The following is a 16,198-nucleotide window of genomic DNA, read 5'->3' on the forward strand; positions in this document are numbered from 1 at the left end:
TAGAGCGGCTCATAAAATTGTGAGGTCACAAGATGATGATTGGACATTCTAGAAAAATAAAATGCCCAAACTGGGAAGATTTATGAAGAAAGACCCCTTAAAGCTTCAAGGGAAACAGAATTTACAAACAGGTCTACTGGGATGCAATAAGTCTTGCAAATCCATGCAAATAAGAGGTATTCAAAAAGTTTGTGGAAAATGTCCATGACAAAAAATTATAAATGGATTTCCACTTTTCGCACCAAAATAAACTTCTCTTTTGATATCATCTCCCACAAATGATTTCAGGTACATTCCACACTGCATCAACAACAGCAAATCAAATGGGTGCTGGCTGATGTTTGAGGTTGACTGTTAATACTGGCTGAAGTTTTGTTTGACGCAGTTTGTGAAACAGGATAGAAAATAGTGTCTGCAAAGCTGATAAATAAGATACATGCTCCTTTGCTTCCTTAACTTTTCTCTACATTTTGACTCTGCAGAAAAATTACTGCCAAGTGTAAATTATTCATGAGTGCTCTCTGGGCTGCCAGTCAGCAGGCCCAGGATAAAGGAATGAATGGTCCTTTCTTCCCTTGGCAAAGCCACCTGGTTGACTGCCTACTTCTCAGTCCACTGTCCATGGTTTCTGGGCCATGGCAGGGTCCAGACCTCCAGACAGAAGGCAAAAGGCAGGCTCTGCACTTGCTGTACCTCCCAGGAACCGGACCTCTGTTCGCCAACAAATGCCAGCAAACACATCTGAGAAGCAGGGTCCTAACACATGCAGAAAAGCATGTCAAGTGTATCTGGGCTTGCCTCCTCTTGCACACGTACAGTAGGCTAGCAAAGAGAAGCAACATGTGTCCAAGGCAGCCCAAGGCACTAGCCTTGAGAGTCCAATTTGACAGTGACCTGCATGTGATACCATAGTGCTAACATGGTGGAAAATTACTCCCCCTCAAAAAGCAAGAATCAACAACACAAAAAACCCAAAGCCCTAAAGTAAACAAATAACAACTCTGTCTGAATAGGTTAGCCATGTCATAGTATACCATCTTATCAGCACTGGTACGACAAAGATCAACCCTAACCCTAACCCTAACCCTAACCCTAACCCTAACCCTAACCCTAAGCAGGGCTATTGAATGGTCCCAAGTTTCTCCTGGGCTCCCGTGTCTAACCCACACCCTCCATGACCTAAATGTTCCCTTTCCTGCGTGTGGATTCCCAGAACTTTCCTTTCATAGGCCCATCCTTAAGACTTTGCTCCCAGCTGGCACCCTGAATGGAATGAAATTATCCTGTGAAATAAATCCACAGGACAAAAATAGCATGTGAATCTATTCTAATTAAATCTGTTCCCTTTGAAAGTCAACCATGCCAGTTAGGGCCTGAACAAGTGATTCAAGTCCAACAGTCAATTAAAATGAGTCCTCCAAATGGAACCACAGGTACCAAGAATAGACGTAACTTCTCAAGAGGTGTGAGCTATAGTCTCCACTGTCCATATCTTCCAAGGGCACTGCAACAGTCACACCCATTACAGGACAGCAGGTCCACTGCCTTGGGTCAGTGTTGGTGGTGTTTAAGCAAAGTCCCTGAGAGTCGTGAATTAGCAATATCCAAACATGGAATGGGGAATAAGCAGCCAATTCTCTAGCAAGTACTCTGGTCTTTCAGGTCTGTTACAGGAAGGCAGTGCAGTCTAGTGGCTAAATATGGTCTGAATTCTGAAGTCTTTCTAAGATATAACTATTTACCCCAACAATGCAAATAATATGATGGTACTAAAAAAAAAATTCAAGGAAAACAATTTTTGTTTCAAATCCATGTATACAAGGGGTTTTCATAAAGCGCACAAGAAGCAGGCCTTCAGCTTAGCGGTTCCCATGCTGCCATCCAGGTTGGAGGTCTGTAATTTGATACTCTGCTCTGGCTCCTGAACTGAGCATTCTGCTAATGCAGACCTTGGCAGACAGCAGTGCAGGCTCAAGGCATTGGGTTCCTGTCACCCACAAGACAACCCCGGATGGTGTTCCCAGCCCATAGTTTCAGCCTTGGTCAGCTCCAGCTATTTCAGATATGAGGGATGGGAACTATATTTCTCAAAATTAAAAAATTTAAAAAGGTAAAAACCACATATTCTGAGCTATGCATAGACCTCCTTTTTTTTTGCATCAAAAATCTTCATTTTTCATGAAATGTTTGAAATGTCCTTTTAATATTGTTGTATACTAATTACATTCAGAGAATTACAGCAGATCTATGATAATAAAGCACAGTCCTAGCAAATGCCTGGGTCGGCTCTTACTGCTGCTGTTAATATTTTTGCTGTACAATGGAAATCCCTGTCAACTAGGAGGGTCATCATTTCGAAACATTAATTGTGGGGAAGGCTCTCCTTGGGGTGCGCAGAGCAGGGGTGAATGAACAAAGCCAGGGAGAGGGGTAGAGATGTGGAACTCAGCACCCTGGTGTCTGACACCGCCACGAGAGATGGCACCAGCAACCCTGACCAGCCACACACTGGGTGAAAACAGACACAGGAAGAGTTTCCCAGCAGAGTCAAAAGCTACTGCATAGCCTGGTGAGGAAACTCAAGGCTCAGGCTGTGCAAAGCCACCTGCGACAGCCCCAGGACTGGGGAAGGAGGTGACTCCTGATGGCCTCTGGGCAGATGCCTCCACTACTGCTCTCCAGGTCTGCTTCCTGGGACCCTGACCCTTCTCCACTCCCACGGTGTGTTGGGTCTGGGATGGAACGGCTACACCTGGTTGCAGTCTGGCAATACTACGCTACAAGCACTGAGAAGGAGTTTGTGTGCAGTGCCTGTCACGCCTCCTTGGCTTTCCCACTCCTTTCTGGCTCCCTCTTTATCACTCTCATCACTTACTCTCTTCCTGTTTTGACTCATGGCATTTAAAAATATTGACTGGGGTGGGCGTCTGGCACCACATTTAAAAAGCTAGATGAGATACCCACAACCCCTATCAAAGTGCCAGGGTTTCAGTTCTGCCTCTTGATTCTAGACTCCTGCCACTGACAACCCGGGGACACACTGGGTGAAGGCCACAGGGGAGACTGCACTGAGCTGCCTGCTCCTGGTATCACCCTGGTCCAGCCCTAGCTCTGGTGGGCTTTGGGGGAGTGAATCAGTAGATGGTAGCTCTGGCTATCTGCCTGGCTCTCTCTGTCTCTAATCTTTCAAATAAATTTGAAAAAAAAAAAAAAGATTTAACTAGAAATATTGATTGCTTTTAAAATGCCTTGAGAGGTTGATAATGTCAGCACTGCCATGACCTCACAACAGGAGCAGCGTCTAGCAAGGCTAACGAGAAGTAAATTTCAATCATTCATCATTCATGTCACTTAAATAAAAGAATGATCCCTAAAGGAAAGCAACAATTGCCTCTCGAGAAAAAAAAAATCAAACAACCAAAAAACAAATGTGTGGCACCTAAGCTATAATGTCATTTACAGATGAGGAAGAGACTGGCAACAGGAAAGAAAGGAAATTGCCTAACATCCATGATTATTTCTCATCCACTCCAGTCTCTTTGATTAAAGCTCTGTTTAATACTGGCTGAGTTTTAAGACTAGATTTTGAGTTCATTCTAAGTATGGTATATGATGACCAACAGATGAATTACATATCAGGAAATGGGATCAAATAATATCTGGAGGGGCTGGTGCTGCAGCATAGCGGGTAAAGCTGTTGCCTGTGACATCAGCATCCCATATGGGCATTGGTTCAAGCCCCAGATGCACCACTTCCAAGCCAGCTCCCTGCTAATGTGCCTGCGAAAGCAGCAGAGGATGGCCCAAGTCCTCAGGCCCCTGCACGCATGCAAGCATGCAAGAGACCCGGAAGAAGCTCCTGGCTTTAGCTCTGGGCTTGGTGGCCATTTGGGGAGTGAGTCAGTAGGTAGATGATCGCCCCCTCTAACTTTTAAATAAATCAAGAAGTAAATAAATCTTGAAACCACAACGATAAATAATATCTGGGCGAGGGGTTCAACTGGTGAATGTGAGCAAGCAGGGCAAAGCTGTCAGCAGCAGATTCACCTCTGGGCCTCGTGCCATGAGACTGTGGTTCTTATATCAACCAAGAGCAGCAGCGATCCACCCTCTTCAGTAAAGACACAGATAATGCGGTGGACCCCTGGGCAACCAGCTCACTTCAAATGCTCCAGTGAAAACGAGGGAGGGTGGGAGGGCGAGAGAGCACAGCTCTGCTGGGCACCCTGCAGGGCAGGGCTATCCCAGGCCTCAGCCAACCCCAGGGACAGCAAGGCACGGCCAGTCTCTCCTGAGCCTCTCCGGGCCCTTCCAGGAACATCAGCTGGAGTGAGTTCCAGTTTGGCAGCAGAGTTCATCATGCCATTATTCCTTCACTCTGACACAGAGAACTGTTGTGACTTCAAATCCGAAAAGACTCCAAACGCTCATCAGGGAAAATGAAAAATGGCTGAATCCCACCAGGAGAGGCAACGGGCGCCAGGAAGCAAAGCTCACCGATAGATGATTCCCTTCTCGTGCAGGAACATGAGCGCCGAGATGATCTCCGCGGCGTAAAACCGTGCGCGGGCCTCATCAAACCGCCGGGACTTCTGGATGTGGAACATCAGGTCACCGCCATTCACGAACTCCATCACAAAAAACAGACGGTCCTGCACAGGAACACAGGGAGTAGCCATCAGCCCAGGGTGCCATCACTGTCCACTCCCTTGGATGCGACGGGGGAGAGGAGACAGCTAACTGGAGATGTCCAGCACACTCCTGATAGAGCAGCAGAAGGGCAACACCCAGATCTCCTTTAGCTAATTCCATATAAGCTTGGACTTCTATACAGAAGCAAACGCCATGGGTCCTAGTGCGAGCTCTGCGCCTAAAATCCTTGAACTAGAAAGTGGAAAGATAAGATAAATAAATGCTTTTCACCTGGGCTGATTACAGAACATGCAGGAGAGATGTGAGCAGGGGCTTTCCTAAGTGGCCAGAGAGCAATCGTAGAATAAGGAAAACCTCTTACACAGATCAACCAAACAGCAGACTCAGGCCAGCCTCAGAATGGCCCCCTTGTCAGCAGTTCCACGCTGTCCATCAAAACACCCTCATTCAGGGTAGGGAGCCTAACATGAGCGGGATGCCACCTGCACCCACATGGCAGGAGAAAGGGGCTCCTACAGCTGCAGGGTGGGTATTTGGCCTAGTGGCCAAGCTGCTTCTTACAAAGTCCATGTCCCACCTCCAAGCACTTGGCTGCCACTCCTAGCTCTGGTTCCTGGTCAACAAACATCTTGGGAGACCGCAGTGATGGCTCAAGCTGCTGGGTCTCTGCCACGCATGTGGGAGACGTGGTTGCAGCTCCTGGTTCCCAGCTTTGGCCCGGCCCAGTCCTGGCTGTTGGTAGCATTTGGGAAGAAAGCTGCAGAATGGGAGCTTTCTGTGCAGTGCCCAAGTAGTGAGAAGAGGATGCTGTGGAGCTGAAGACGCTTTATAGGAAGAAAGGTGTAGGTCTCGGCCAAACACTGCTGTCTCTCGAGAAACTCTAAGGTGAGTGGGCTTTCTCAGTCTCACTAACGTTTGTGAAAAGCCCTAGCTGGTGCTGGGAACCCAACAGAGTATAACAGACCATAAAGAGATTGCAGTTAGAAACACATTTCATTAAAAAGAAAAGAAAAAAGGTGGGGATTGGGATAGACCACAAGCCTCTGGAACGGAGTCAGGACACAGTTTGGGAGGCCCCGCAACCCACATCTGAGTGCTGGTTCAACCCTGCTACTCCACCAGTGATCCAGCTTCCCCTAATGTGCCCAGAAAAGCAGCCGATGATGCACCTAGTGCCCAGTGGAGTTCCTGGCTCCTGGCTTCAGCTTAACCCAGTCCCTACCACTGAAGCCTTTGGGGAGAGTAAACCAGAAATGATATTTCTCCTCCTCTCCCTTTCCCTTCTCTTCTCCCTTCACTACTCCACTTTCAAATGAATAAATAAATAGGTAGATAGATAAACATTTTTTGAAAAGACAGACCTTGGGGCAACCACATCTAACATGAATATGCCTCGGTTCAAGTCCCGGCTCCATTTCCAACTCCAGCTTCCTGCTGATGTGCACTTGGCAGGCAGAGGTGATGGTTCAGGTGCTTGGATCCCTGCCCGCCCATGTGGGAAGCCCAGAGCTCCAGGCTCCTGGCTTTGGTTTGGCTCAGCCCTAACTGTTGTGGTCATTCGAGGAGTGAACCAGTGGGAAGATTGTCTCTTTCTTTCTCTCTGCCTTTCAAAAAAAAAAAAAATCACATAAACAGCAAATCTACAAATTCTGGCAAAGCCAGAGAAAGCGGAGGAGGCAGTGACAGGCAGTGACCTGCTTAGAACCCAGGATGTTTCTGAGCAAATCACCTGTAAGCCATAGCCTACAGGCTGAGCGCTGCCCACTCAGGGCCAAGCTACCCTTTGTGAGATGAGAGGGTGGGAGGGCCCCGAGGGGCTAAGCAGGTGCTTCCCCCAGGGATGTGCACCCGTTGAGCCCAGCTGTCCTGGGTTCTGTCCTGGCCTGTCTCTGCATGGCGAACTGAGCAATTAGTGGAGCATGGTTTGTGCTCTGGCTCCTCTCACCGCCTTGCGGGGCAGTCAAGTGGATCCCTATGAGGAGGAGGCCAGATTTATGTTCTCCTGGACCTGGCTCTAAGTAATACCTCAATTACATGGGGGAAAAAAAATGCAGTATCTATTAAGCACTTCTCTCTCACTGTCAGCAAGAAACAGGTTTTAAGAGGAAATAGCCACAAAGACTTAAAGGAGCCCATTGGAAAATTATATAAATACAGCAAGCATCTGACTCAGCCAGGGTCCTCCAGTTGACTGTGACCAACAGGGGCAGAGACAGAACTGGATGGGGTATACTTTGATGAGCGATGGCTGCCCCTGTATTTTCCTCTTCGGGAGGAGCCTGGGTTGGCAAAGGGTGAGGTGCAGGCTGGGCGCGTGCTGGACACGCCTCTCAAAGATGAATCTGTACAGAACACTTTTTCCTCAGTGTTATGTTCATTTGGAGGGGAAGCCCAGCAACTGTTGCCTTGGCGAGTTTTATGGGCTGTAACAAGTACCCGAGGTTGGGTCACAATGAAGCCAAAGAGGTTCATTCAGCTTCCAGTATCTGGACCTGGCACTGATGCAGGCCTCTTAATGGACGGCATCGCTGCAACAGGTGTACGTGATGCAGGAGAGGTCACGTGGCTGGACGGGCAGTCAGGAACAGGGAGGGGCCGTTCCCTTTGTTAACAACCCTCTTTCTAGGACAAATTGGGGTCCCTTGCATCTGCTCCAGGGGCTGTGCTCCCAGTGGCCTATGGACCCAGGGCCTATGCCCTACACTCTGCCTATTAAGGTGCCAGCTGTCACACTGGGGACTATGCCTCCCTGCCATGAGATTTCAGGAATCACCCTCCAATTATATCCAGACCACAGCCAAGACTCTGGGTGACAAAGCCACCCTGCACTGTCCTTCAGCAAACAGGCTGCTCTTCTTCTTGATCAGCCTCTGGATGTGACTGGCAGTCACATGACTTCTGGTTGCTCGAAACACCTGGTTAGCAGAACTGGGTCAGCAGGCCTGTGGCCATTCCTTAGTGTGCTTGGCCAGAGTCCCAAAGGCAGGAGGAAACAAGACAAGGGCATTCCGAAGGAAATTCCACCCATTGCTAATTTCTCTCTCTTTAACACACACACACCCCTCCACTGATCTCTTTCTACAATGGAAAAAGCCAGACCTTGAGCCAAATTCCAAATCTGGGAGGCGGAAAACAAATATTGCTTTCAAGTCTGGTTCACTCTCCTCTACCTGGGTCCTATCCCCAGCCCTGGAGGCTGATTCTCCGATACCAACACAGATTCCTGCAGGTCGCCTGCTGCGCAGCAATGGGCAAGGCAGACGTGAAACTTCAGAACTGCGAGAACACGGTCCCTCGGTACTGGCTCCATTCTGTCTGCTTTCTGTCTGGATTCGCACAGAACACAGGTTACAGCTCACAGCCCTTAGGCTACAAGCAGCTAGGAAAGCGGAGCAGGAAGGAGATGGCAGCCAGCTAAGACACAAGGACGCTTTAATGAAAAGCAATTGTCCTGCCTCAAGGAAAGTCACAAGGTAGAAAAGGCCAGACATGTTCATCAGCTCATAAGACGCTTCTGCTGTGAGCAAGTCCTCTGATGATTTGCCTTGCTCTTCACTCCTACTTTGTCTGAGGAGGAAGGGGGAGACCTGGCGGCTGTTTCTTCGAGATTAGTTTTGCAAAGGAGATAAATGTCCCAATCTCCAGTGATGAGAGAAGATGCACTGCTCAGGGGGGTGAGGCTGAGTGAGGAGCCTTTATCAGAAATAAAAAGTAGGAAGCATGGCCTCAGGTCTCGTGTGGCAAGGGGACACTGAACAACGACTGTCACTGCTGTGGCTCTGAGAGCTCTGCAGCCAAAGCAAGGTCACAAATGTGCCTGGGCACCATGACTGCTAGCATAACCCAAAGGGCGGAGGAACACAGCCAGTCTGCCAGCTGTGCCATCTTAGATGACGCTTTTACTTCCCAGGAATCTCTCAAGCTTGCTATGATGATCTCATGGTCAGAAGCAACTTGAAAAAGCCACAGGTGTTTCCTGTATATTGTTCTTATTTTCATCTGAAAGATGAAAGATACTGGAAAAACACAAGGGGGAGGGAGCCTCAGTCCTTGCTCCTCTTATTCAGGAAAGACAGTGTCTTTCTCCTCCAAGGGTCTCTATGCTGCTTGCAGCAAGCCGGCCGTTAGGCTGGGTGTGGGTGGAAGGACACCTGAGCCGAGACTCAGTATGCTCTGGCTTGAGTGTCAGGGTCTCTACAAGGAACCAAGGCCCTGAGTTCTATTGCACTGGCCTTCCACGAGCTACTGCTTCTTTTAGGTATCTTCTGTGTTTCTTTTAAGGTTCTCCATGGGAACAAGTGTTTACAAAGCACAGCCAGCAGGCACCAAGCATCCTAAAGTGAATCAGACGCCACACCTGCTGTTGGGAAGCTCATCGTCCATGGACAGAGTAGCATCACCACAGGCCAGTAAGAGCAGGGGAGGGTGCAGGGGCTGTCATGCGCTCAGCCAAGGAGGACAGTGGGGCAGCCTGGAGGCTGAGCTGGGCTTTGAGTAAAGCTTCCACTCAAGAGAAGGATGCATCTGTCAGGTGAGCGTGGGGAAGGGTCAGGATGGGATGAACTTGTCAAACGCACATGCTGTGGTTGCTCAAGTGTAGTGGGATTCCATTAACCGCACTGCTCTGTCCACAGCTGATGGTTTGCAGAGAGAGAGAGGAGAAGGCCAGTCAACAGTGGTGAAGCTCTGCTTCACCCCATCAAAGGGGACACCGGTGGGATCCCAGCTGCTGTTAATAAACGCGATCACTCAGTTCCTGCTCTCTGGGAGAACTATCAGCCCAACCCTTGTGTCAAAACAGGCGGCAACCGTGGGGCCCGGGCAGCCTTGGCATCAGTTACAAACACAAATTCCTCTAGCGAAATTTCACTCCTCTGGAATGAACTCCTTCACTGTATAGCAATCCTTTCTCCTAGTTGAGGGCATGTTACGAAACGGCCCCTTGGAGGTGAAGCTCTGAAAGAAGGCGGCACACAAGCTCTTGCCCACACCTGCACTCTCAAATTCTACTGTTGCAGAACGAGAGTCAGGGATGGCTGGACACAAGCATGCTTCACAAATTCAGGTGTGAGGCAAGCAGATGAAGCATTTGGGGGGGAATATGGCATTTTGGGAAGGGCTGCTAATGGATTAAGGGTGCTGTGAATCATTTGTGGGCTGGGGGAGAAGGGGAATTTCCAAATCCTAGCATAGACAGAGATGGGCAAAGCAACTGTCTCTGTCTTCAAGCCTGAGCCCAGAGCCACTGCAGGTTTTCTCAGGTCCAGTTTCCTCGAAACGGAGCCTGAACATCTGCCCAGCTTTACTTGAGTCTTTCAGTTCCTGTACGGGAAATTCTGCCGTGATCTGAGTGGCAGGAAACCAAAGGCCCAAGAGACAGGGTTAACCTCAGGTCTAAAATGAGGAGGCCACACCCCTGGTTGAATCCTCGCTATTCTCCGGTCCCTGATTCAACCAACCACAAATACAAGTCATTCACACAGGGCAGTGAACATTTTGGGGGAAATCAAAGCAACTCAAAGATTCTTATGTCCCTAGGCCCAAGTCACCAAGTTGGTCATCAACTGCCCAGGTTCCATTAACCCACTACAGCCTGGGCCAACTCTGCCCTGGCCAAAGGGGATATAAACAGCTCTAGAATCACTGGTGGCCATGAGCATAAGCAGCATACGTTCTCAAAGACTCTCACCCAGGACTGCTCTTGAGGAGGTAAAGCCCATAGGTGACTATATGAAGAAAATGCTACACCGAGATGGTACACCTCCTAAGGAAGATGAGTGTATGGTTAGCAGGAACTGAGGCCCAGATCCTTCGGGGTCACTGTTTGCAGCCAGCTTTGGACATTACTTGTTTAGCTCCTAGGGATCCCTTTCTTAGAAGCGCCTCATCCTGGTTATTTGGGTAAATGCTGAGCCCACAGTATATACACAGGTGGACCAAGCAGGCCTCCCCAAAGACCTCTGCCTAGAAAACTGGAACTGAGATACAAAGTGATTGAATTTGGTATAGGAAGCTGAAGTTTCCTTTGTGATGTGAACCTGCAAAATGCCTTCGTAGAAGGCAATGGGGAAATCTTGGACAGGTAGACAAGTGGATGGATGATGACTGGACCAGATGGGTGGACGGATGGACAGACACAAAGATGGATGGAGGATGGATAGATGGAGACAGGGAGGATGAGAGGAATCAATGCTACAGAAACACCGAGTGAGGCGGACACCAGACATCAGAGAGCTGAGCGAGACCCTTACGTCTTTCTAATTTCAGACTGAATCTTAGCATCCTGGCTAATTTTTGCCCATGAGTTCTATGAAGCTTGTATTTCTGAATATTTCCAGTTCTCGCTCTCTTTCTTCTTGCATAGCTTTAGATTACTTTTTTAGCTGCTAATTCCCAGCCAGAGAATTTAAATTAAAATACACAGTAATTTCAAGGGTTGTAACACCTACGATTCTAGTGCCACTGTGAGAATTAAATCAGAAGCCAAGTGCCTCACACAACACCAGGCCCAGAAAAATAATCTCAACAAACAGACCTGAGGCACTACTACATCACACAGTGAGGCGACTGTGAAATCCTGAAGACCCTGTACACAGCGATGTCCCCCGTGCCTTGTGCTGGGGAGAAGAGCCAAGTGCAGCTGACATCTGCTCCGGAGCCAGGATGCCTGAGCTGCAGAAGCAGCTCCTGCTGTGCTGTGTGCTCCTCTGTCTTGTCAATATCACATCTGAAAAATGAGGACAACAGGATGACGGAACCCAGGTGTGTGGGGATTAAATGAGTTAGACTAACACCTTGGAATCTTGCCAGACACACAGTTAAATATTAGACATTTCTTTGATACTACAGTCAAAAATACCTATGTTATTATAAAGAAAAAAGGCTTAGTTAATTGCCCATTTTGGATATCCAAGTTCAAGACTGGGTGGCTGTACTGGCAAGGATGACAGATGGCAGAGGTGGCACAGGTGCACAGGAATGAGCTCATGGAGAATCAGGAAGAGGAGAGAGAGCCTGGACACATCTCAGGCTTTGGAAACTAACTTGCTCATAGGAACGACCTATCCACGTCTTGCCCCCAGTGACCTAAAGACCCTCACTAAGACCACCTCCTAAAACACTGCATAGTTGAAGTAAGTTTCCACCCTCTCACTACCATTAGCATGTGACTCTAGGGTTTTTATGTCTGAATTAGCTCAAGAGCAAAATCTGCACAAACTCCAGAGGTGCCGAATAAATATGACTAAGTATGAATAAATATGACAGGCATCCTCCTCATCACCGCCGCCTCCACTGCACCTTCAGCCCCCACAGTGAGCTGCTCTGCGGCTCTGGATAAGCAGCTGCAGGAGGCACGAGCAGGTCCCAGGCTGCCACAGCGGACGCGGGGGGGAAGCTGCAACAGGCAGCGGATACAGGGATGGCGCCTCCTTTACAGACTGCTTAGAGTGGCAGAGGTATACACGCCTGTACATGTACACACACACACATGAATGCTCATGAATCCGCACGAATACAACACTGCAACTGCCCCTGTGGCTTCTTCCCTGACCCCAAGTGGATCAGGAGTTGCCTAGGGCACTGCGACATTTACTGATGCCACTTAATGATGCCCTTGACTTGTTGGGGACTTTTCTCAGAAGTGCTTGCTAAGCCAGGGGTTACAACACAACATTTCACAACCAAAGACAGTAAGACAGGCTTCGATTTTCATAGCTCTTCTAATTTTATAATATCAAATGATAGCTCATATGCTCTATTTTAGAAGCTTTCTAATAATGAGTAACATTATTATTATTATTGCAAGGCACATATGGAGCCCTTTATTTGATTCTTAGTAGCATGTTTTATGGGGGGCACTTCTCCCTGTTTAAGTTGGCTCATGCTCATAACCAGCGAAAGATTTTTCTCTGTTTAAATCAAGAATCTGCCATTCCTGCACCGTACAGGTGTAAATCCCATTTGAAGATGGATTATGTTGGAAACCATGGGGTAAGAAAAAGCCACTGTGCTCAGGATAACAGAGAGGATGCAGATGGCCTTTTGGAAATAATTCAAAGACTAGAAACAACACTTAAAATGATGAATAATTTATCTAATGCTTTAAGGCACACTTAAGCTGAGAACCACCTCCGTCCAAGGGCACTTGAAAAAATTCATGGAAACACAGAATCCGAAGTGAAGCTTATCTCGATGCATAAACAGATTTTGACTTTAACTCTTGCCAGCTCCACAATGCAGTTTAGATGATAAATTTCAAAAATTCCATTTGGCATAATTGGCTCTTTCTGTAGTCATTTTCAACTTAGGCAGGGGAGAATGACACACCAAAATTAGCCTATTTTTTTTTTCTTTCTAAAAGCTATTCTTTCCTGAACTTTTTGAAGCATCCACAAACCTACTGGCCCAGGTGCCTCAGAGCCCCCCTGGAATATTTCTCTACAAATAACAAGGCTAGTAGAGCCAAAAGCTGCAGGTGCCACTGACAGCTGTAGTCAAGCAGAAGGCGCTCTGGGGGAATGGATGGCATAGGAGCCGACCACAGCTTTAGTGTCTTTCTCGGCTGAAGTCATACGGAGGGGGAATAAAGTGCAAATCAACAGGAAACAGTTATTGACGTCAAGGAGGTCATGGTGGAAAAGCACCCCTATGAGGAAATCTGATTGCACCATGTCTGAGCTGGAACTAACTTAAATCTAACCACATTAAGAACGATTACAAAAGCTGCAAGGAAGAAACGAGAGCGAGAGTCTGATGACTTCCTTGTTTTAAACTTATCACTTTGCACAGCTCAGATGGTAGCAGCAGCTCATCAAACCAGTAACCTCTCTGTCAAACCCATGGGCGAGACGCCTCCCATCTGAGCACAGAGCCCAGCACCCGGGAAGGAGACGTAAATCTCTAAAAGAAGAAAACTCTAAGAACCTGCATTTCCAACCTGGAGGGACATACGGCTCTGCGTAGAGGCCAACCACTTCCTTGTCATTGTAACGCATTACAAACTTCCCTTAGCATGAGACCCAATGGGCTTGCCAGCACATAGAACAAAGCAGCAAAGAGGAACTCCAGCTTGTGGTCTAACACGCTGCAAAGAGGTAAACCATCCAGGCCAGCACCATCTTTAAAACGTGAATAGGCACAAATCTAAGACAGGGTAAAATAGGTTCAAGGTGTGGCTGCTCTCTCTCCTGGGGACCCCTTTGTTGGTCACTCCAGGCCACGGGCTTCTGGCCTGGGACCACCCATGTGGGGTGGGCCAGCCCTGCACAGCTGCTCTCATGCTCCTTGGAGAGCCCGCAGCCTTTGAAGGTAGAGGCCAGATGCTAAGCGATACATGAACGCACTTCTAAAAGTTCATGCAAAAACAATCAGTTAAAATAAGTGCCAAAAGAAGAAAAAAAAAAAAAAAGGAAGTCCACGCAATTTTTCGTAAGAAGCATTTTCCATGAATTGTTGAAGATCCCCTTAGGTTCACCACCACCACAAACTTGGCTGTGAATTCCATTTTCCATGAAGTTTGTCACAGTCACAGAGGACCCCCAACTTGGCTGGCAGAGCCCAGGTGCCAGTGACACATTCCCAGTGGCACGAGCCTGGTCCTGGGATGGGGGAAGGGAGCCAAAAGTGCTAGAAGGAACTAACATAACAGGGGGTTTTACTTTTCCCCCTGACAAAACTGAAATGAGAATATTTGCCTAATGAAGTGTAAATTAGTGAATGCCTTGGTCCATCATTTGAATAGTTCATGGAAGGCTAAAGAAAGCCAGGTGTGTGCTGAGGTGAAGCCATTTGCCTTGGTAAAGTGATGTATTTCTTGTAAAAGCAATTGTGCATCCACAGGTCAAATGTAAAGCAAATGCAGGAAGCACCGAGGGTAAGAAATAAAGTGAAAACAAAGTCACCCATGACCCAGGCAACCAAACATAGGAGTCTACAAAGATAAAGAACAAAGAAGTTGAGATTTCAGAGAGCATAAGAAAGAGATGGGGCTAGCGTCATGGCTCAACAACAGGCTAATCCTCCTCTCTGTGGCACCAACATCCTCTACTGCCTTCCGTGGCCACAAGCAGGAAGCTGGATGGGAAGTGGAGCAGCTGGACATGAACTGGTACCCATATGGGATCCTTGTGCTTGCAAGGGGCCAATGTTGTGGCATGTTGGGCTAAGTTCCTGCCTGCATTCCAGGTAGGTATCAGTTCCCTGCTCCACTTCCAGTCCCACTCCCTGCTAGTGTCCCTGGGAAAACAGTGGAAGACGGCCTAAGTGCTTGGTGCCCTGCACCCATGTGGGAGACCTGGATGAAGCTCCAGGCACCCTGGAACAGTCTGGTCACTGCAAACATTTATGAGTAATAAAATAGTAGACGGAACCCAGCGCAATGGCCCAATGGCTAAATCCTCACCTTGTAAGCACCAGGATCCAATATGGACACTGGCTTGTGTCCCAGCTGTTCCACTTCCCATCCAACTCCCTGCTTGTGGCCCAGGAAGGCAATAGAGGATGGCCCAAAGTCTTGGGACCCTGTATCCACATGGGAGATTTGGAAGAAGCTTCTGGCTCCTGGCTTTGGATTGGTTTAGCTCTGGCAGTTGCAGCCAATTGAGAAGTGAACCAGTGTATGGCAAATCTTTCCGTTTCTCCTTCTCTGTAAATCTGATCTGCCTTTCCAATACGAATAAATAAATCTTTGAAAGAGCAGATGAAGCTCTCTCCCTCTGTATCTGTAACTTTGCTTTCAAATAAACAAATAAATCTTTTACAGAAAAAAGAGTCCACCTTTGAAAAACACTAAAACTCAGATCCACAAAAGAAGGCGTCTTAGGCGATGTTTCTTCTTTAGCAAGGTTTAGTCCTCGACAGACGATGCTTCAGCATATTCCTTTACATTCTTATTTCACAGAGTGTAATCCTCTCCATAAAGATGTTGGCTTAAGCACCAAATCAAAGCCAGTCTATAGAACACATTCAAGGAATTGGTTTGTACTGGGCTATATAACAAAGAGTAAAAATAAAATTACATCTACCTAGATCATTCTTTTTTCCCATGATAGTGATTCCAAAAGTTTGCAAGCACTTAAAAAAGTCAGGATTTTTTATTTCACCCTCTGATCTGTGGATGAAACAGACATTTGGTCTCCTGAGAGGAAACTGGAAGTCTAGGTTAGAGTTGTCTGTTGAGACATTTTACCCAGTCAGGAGAGGTGGGGAATATTGCCAACAATGTTTGGGGTCTGCCATGAAATGCTGGCTGGGAGTTCTGTGGCTGAGAACATGCTCACTCCAGCCCCTGTGCTACAGGGCGCATGCTCCTGATCCTCTCCCCTAGGAAACATCAGAAGGTGTAGCCCATGTGCCAGGGCAAGTTCATGTCTGCCCCTGCAGCCAGGCCAAGCTGCCCTCAGGGAACACAAGCTGTTCAGGCAGTTTTGCAACTGGGGTGAACTGCCCACCACCCAATGTGGAGAAGCTGTTCCTCTGAGAATATGGAGACTAACGTGGTAACATCAAGACTCTGGCAAGATGGGGGCGGGGGGAGCCATGATGA

The 16,198-nt window shown here is 47.9% G+C and overlaps 1 protein-coding gene across 1 annotated transcript in view; it reads right to left on the reverse strand.

Moving 5' to 3' along the window:
• The window catches only part of PRKCH (protein kinase C eta), a 220,856-nt gene that overhangs the window by 52,930 nt on the left and 151,728 nt on the right, over nucleotides 1-16,198 (reverse strand). The window contains exon 10 of the mRNA XM_040975480.1: nucleotides 4,498-4,652. Coding sequence (XP_040831414.1) covers nucleotides 4,498-4,652 — 155 coding nt within the window. The remainder of the gene's footprint in view (nucleotides 1-4,497; nucleotides 4,653-16,198) is intronic.

Source organism: Ochotona curzoniae, unplaced genomic scaffold (genome assembly GCF_017591425.1).
Source record: "Ochotona curzoniae isolate NIBS_2020 unplaced genomic scaffold, NIBS_Ocur_1.0 contig_2688, whole genome shotgun sequence".
NCBI lineage: Eukaryota > Metazoa > Chordata > Mammalia > Lagomorpha > Ochotonidae > Ochotona > Ochotona curzoniae.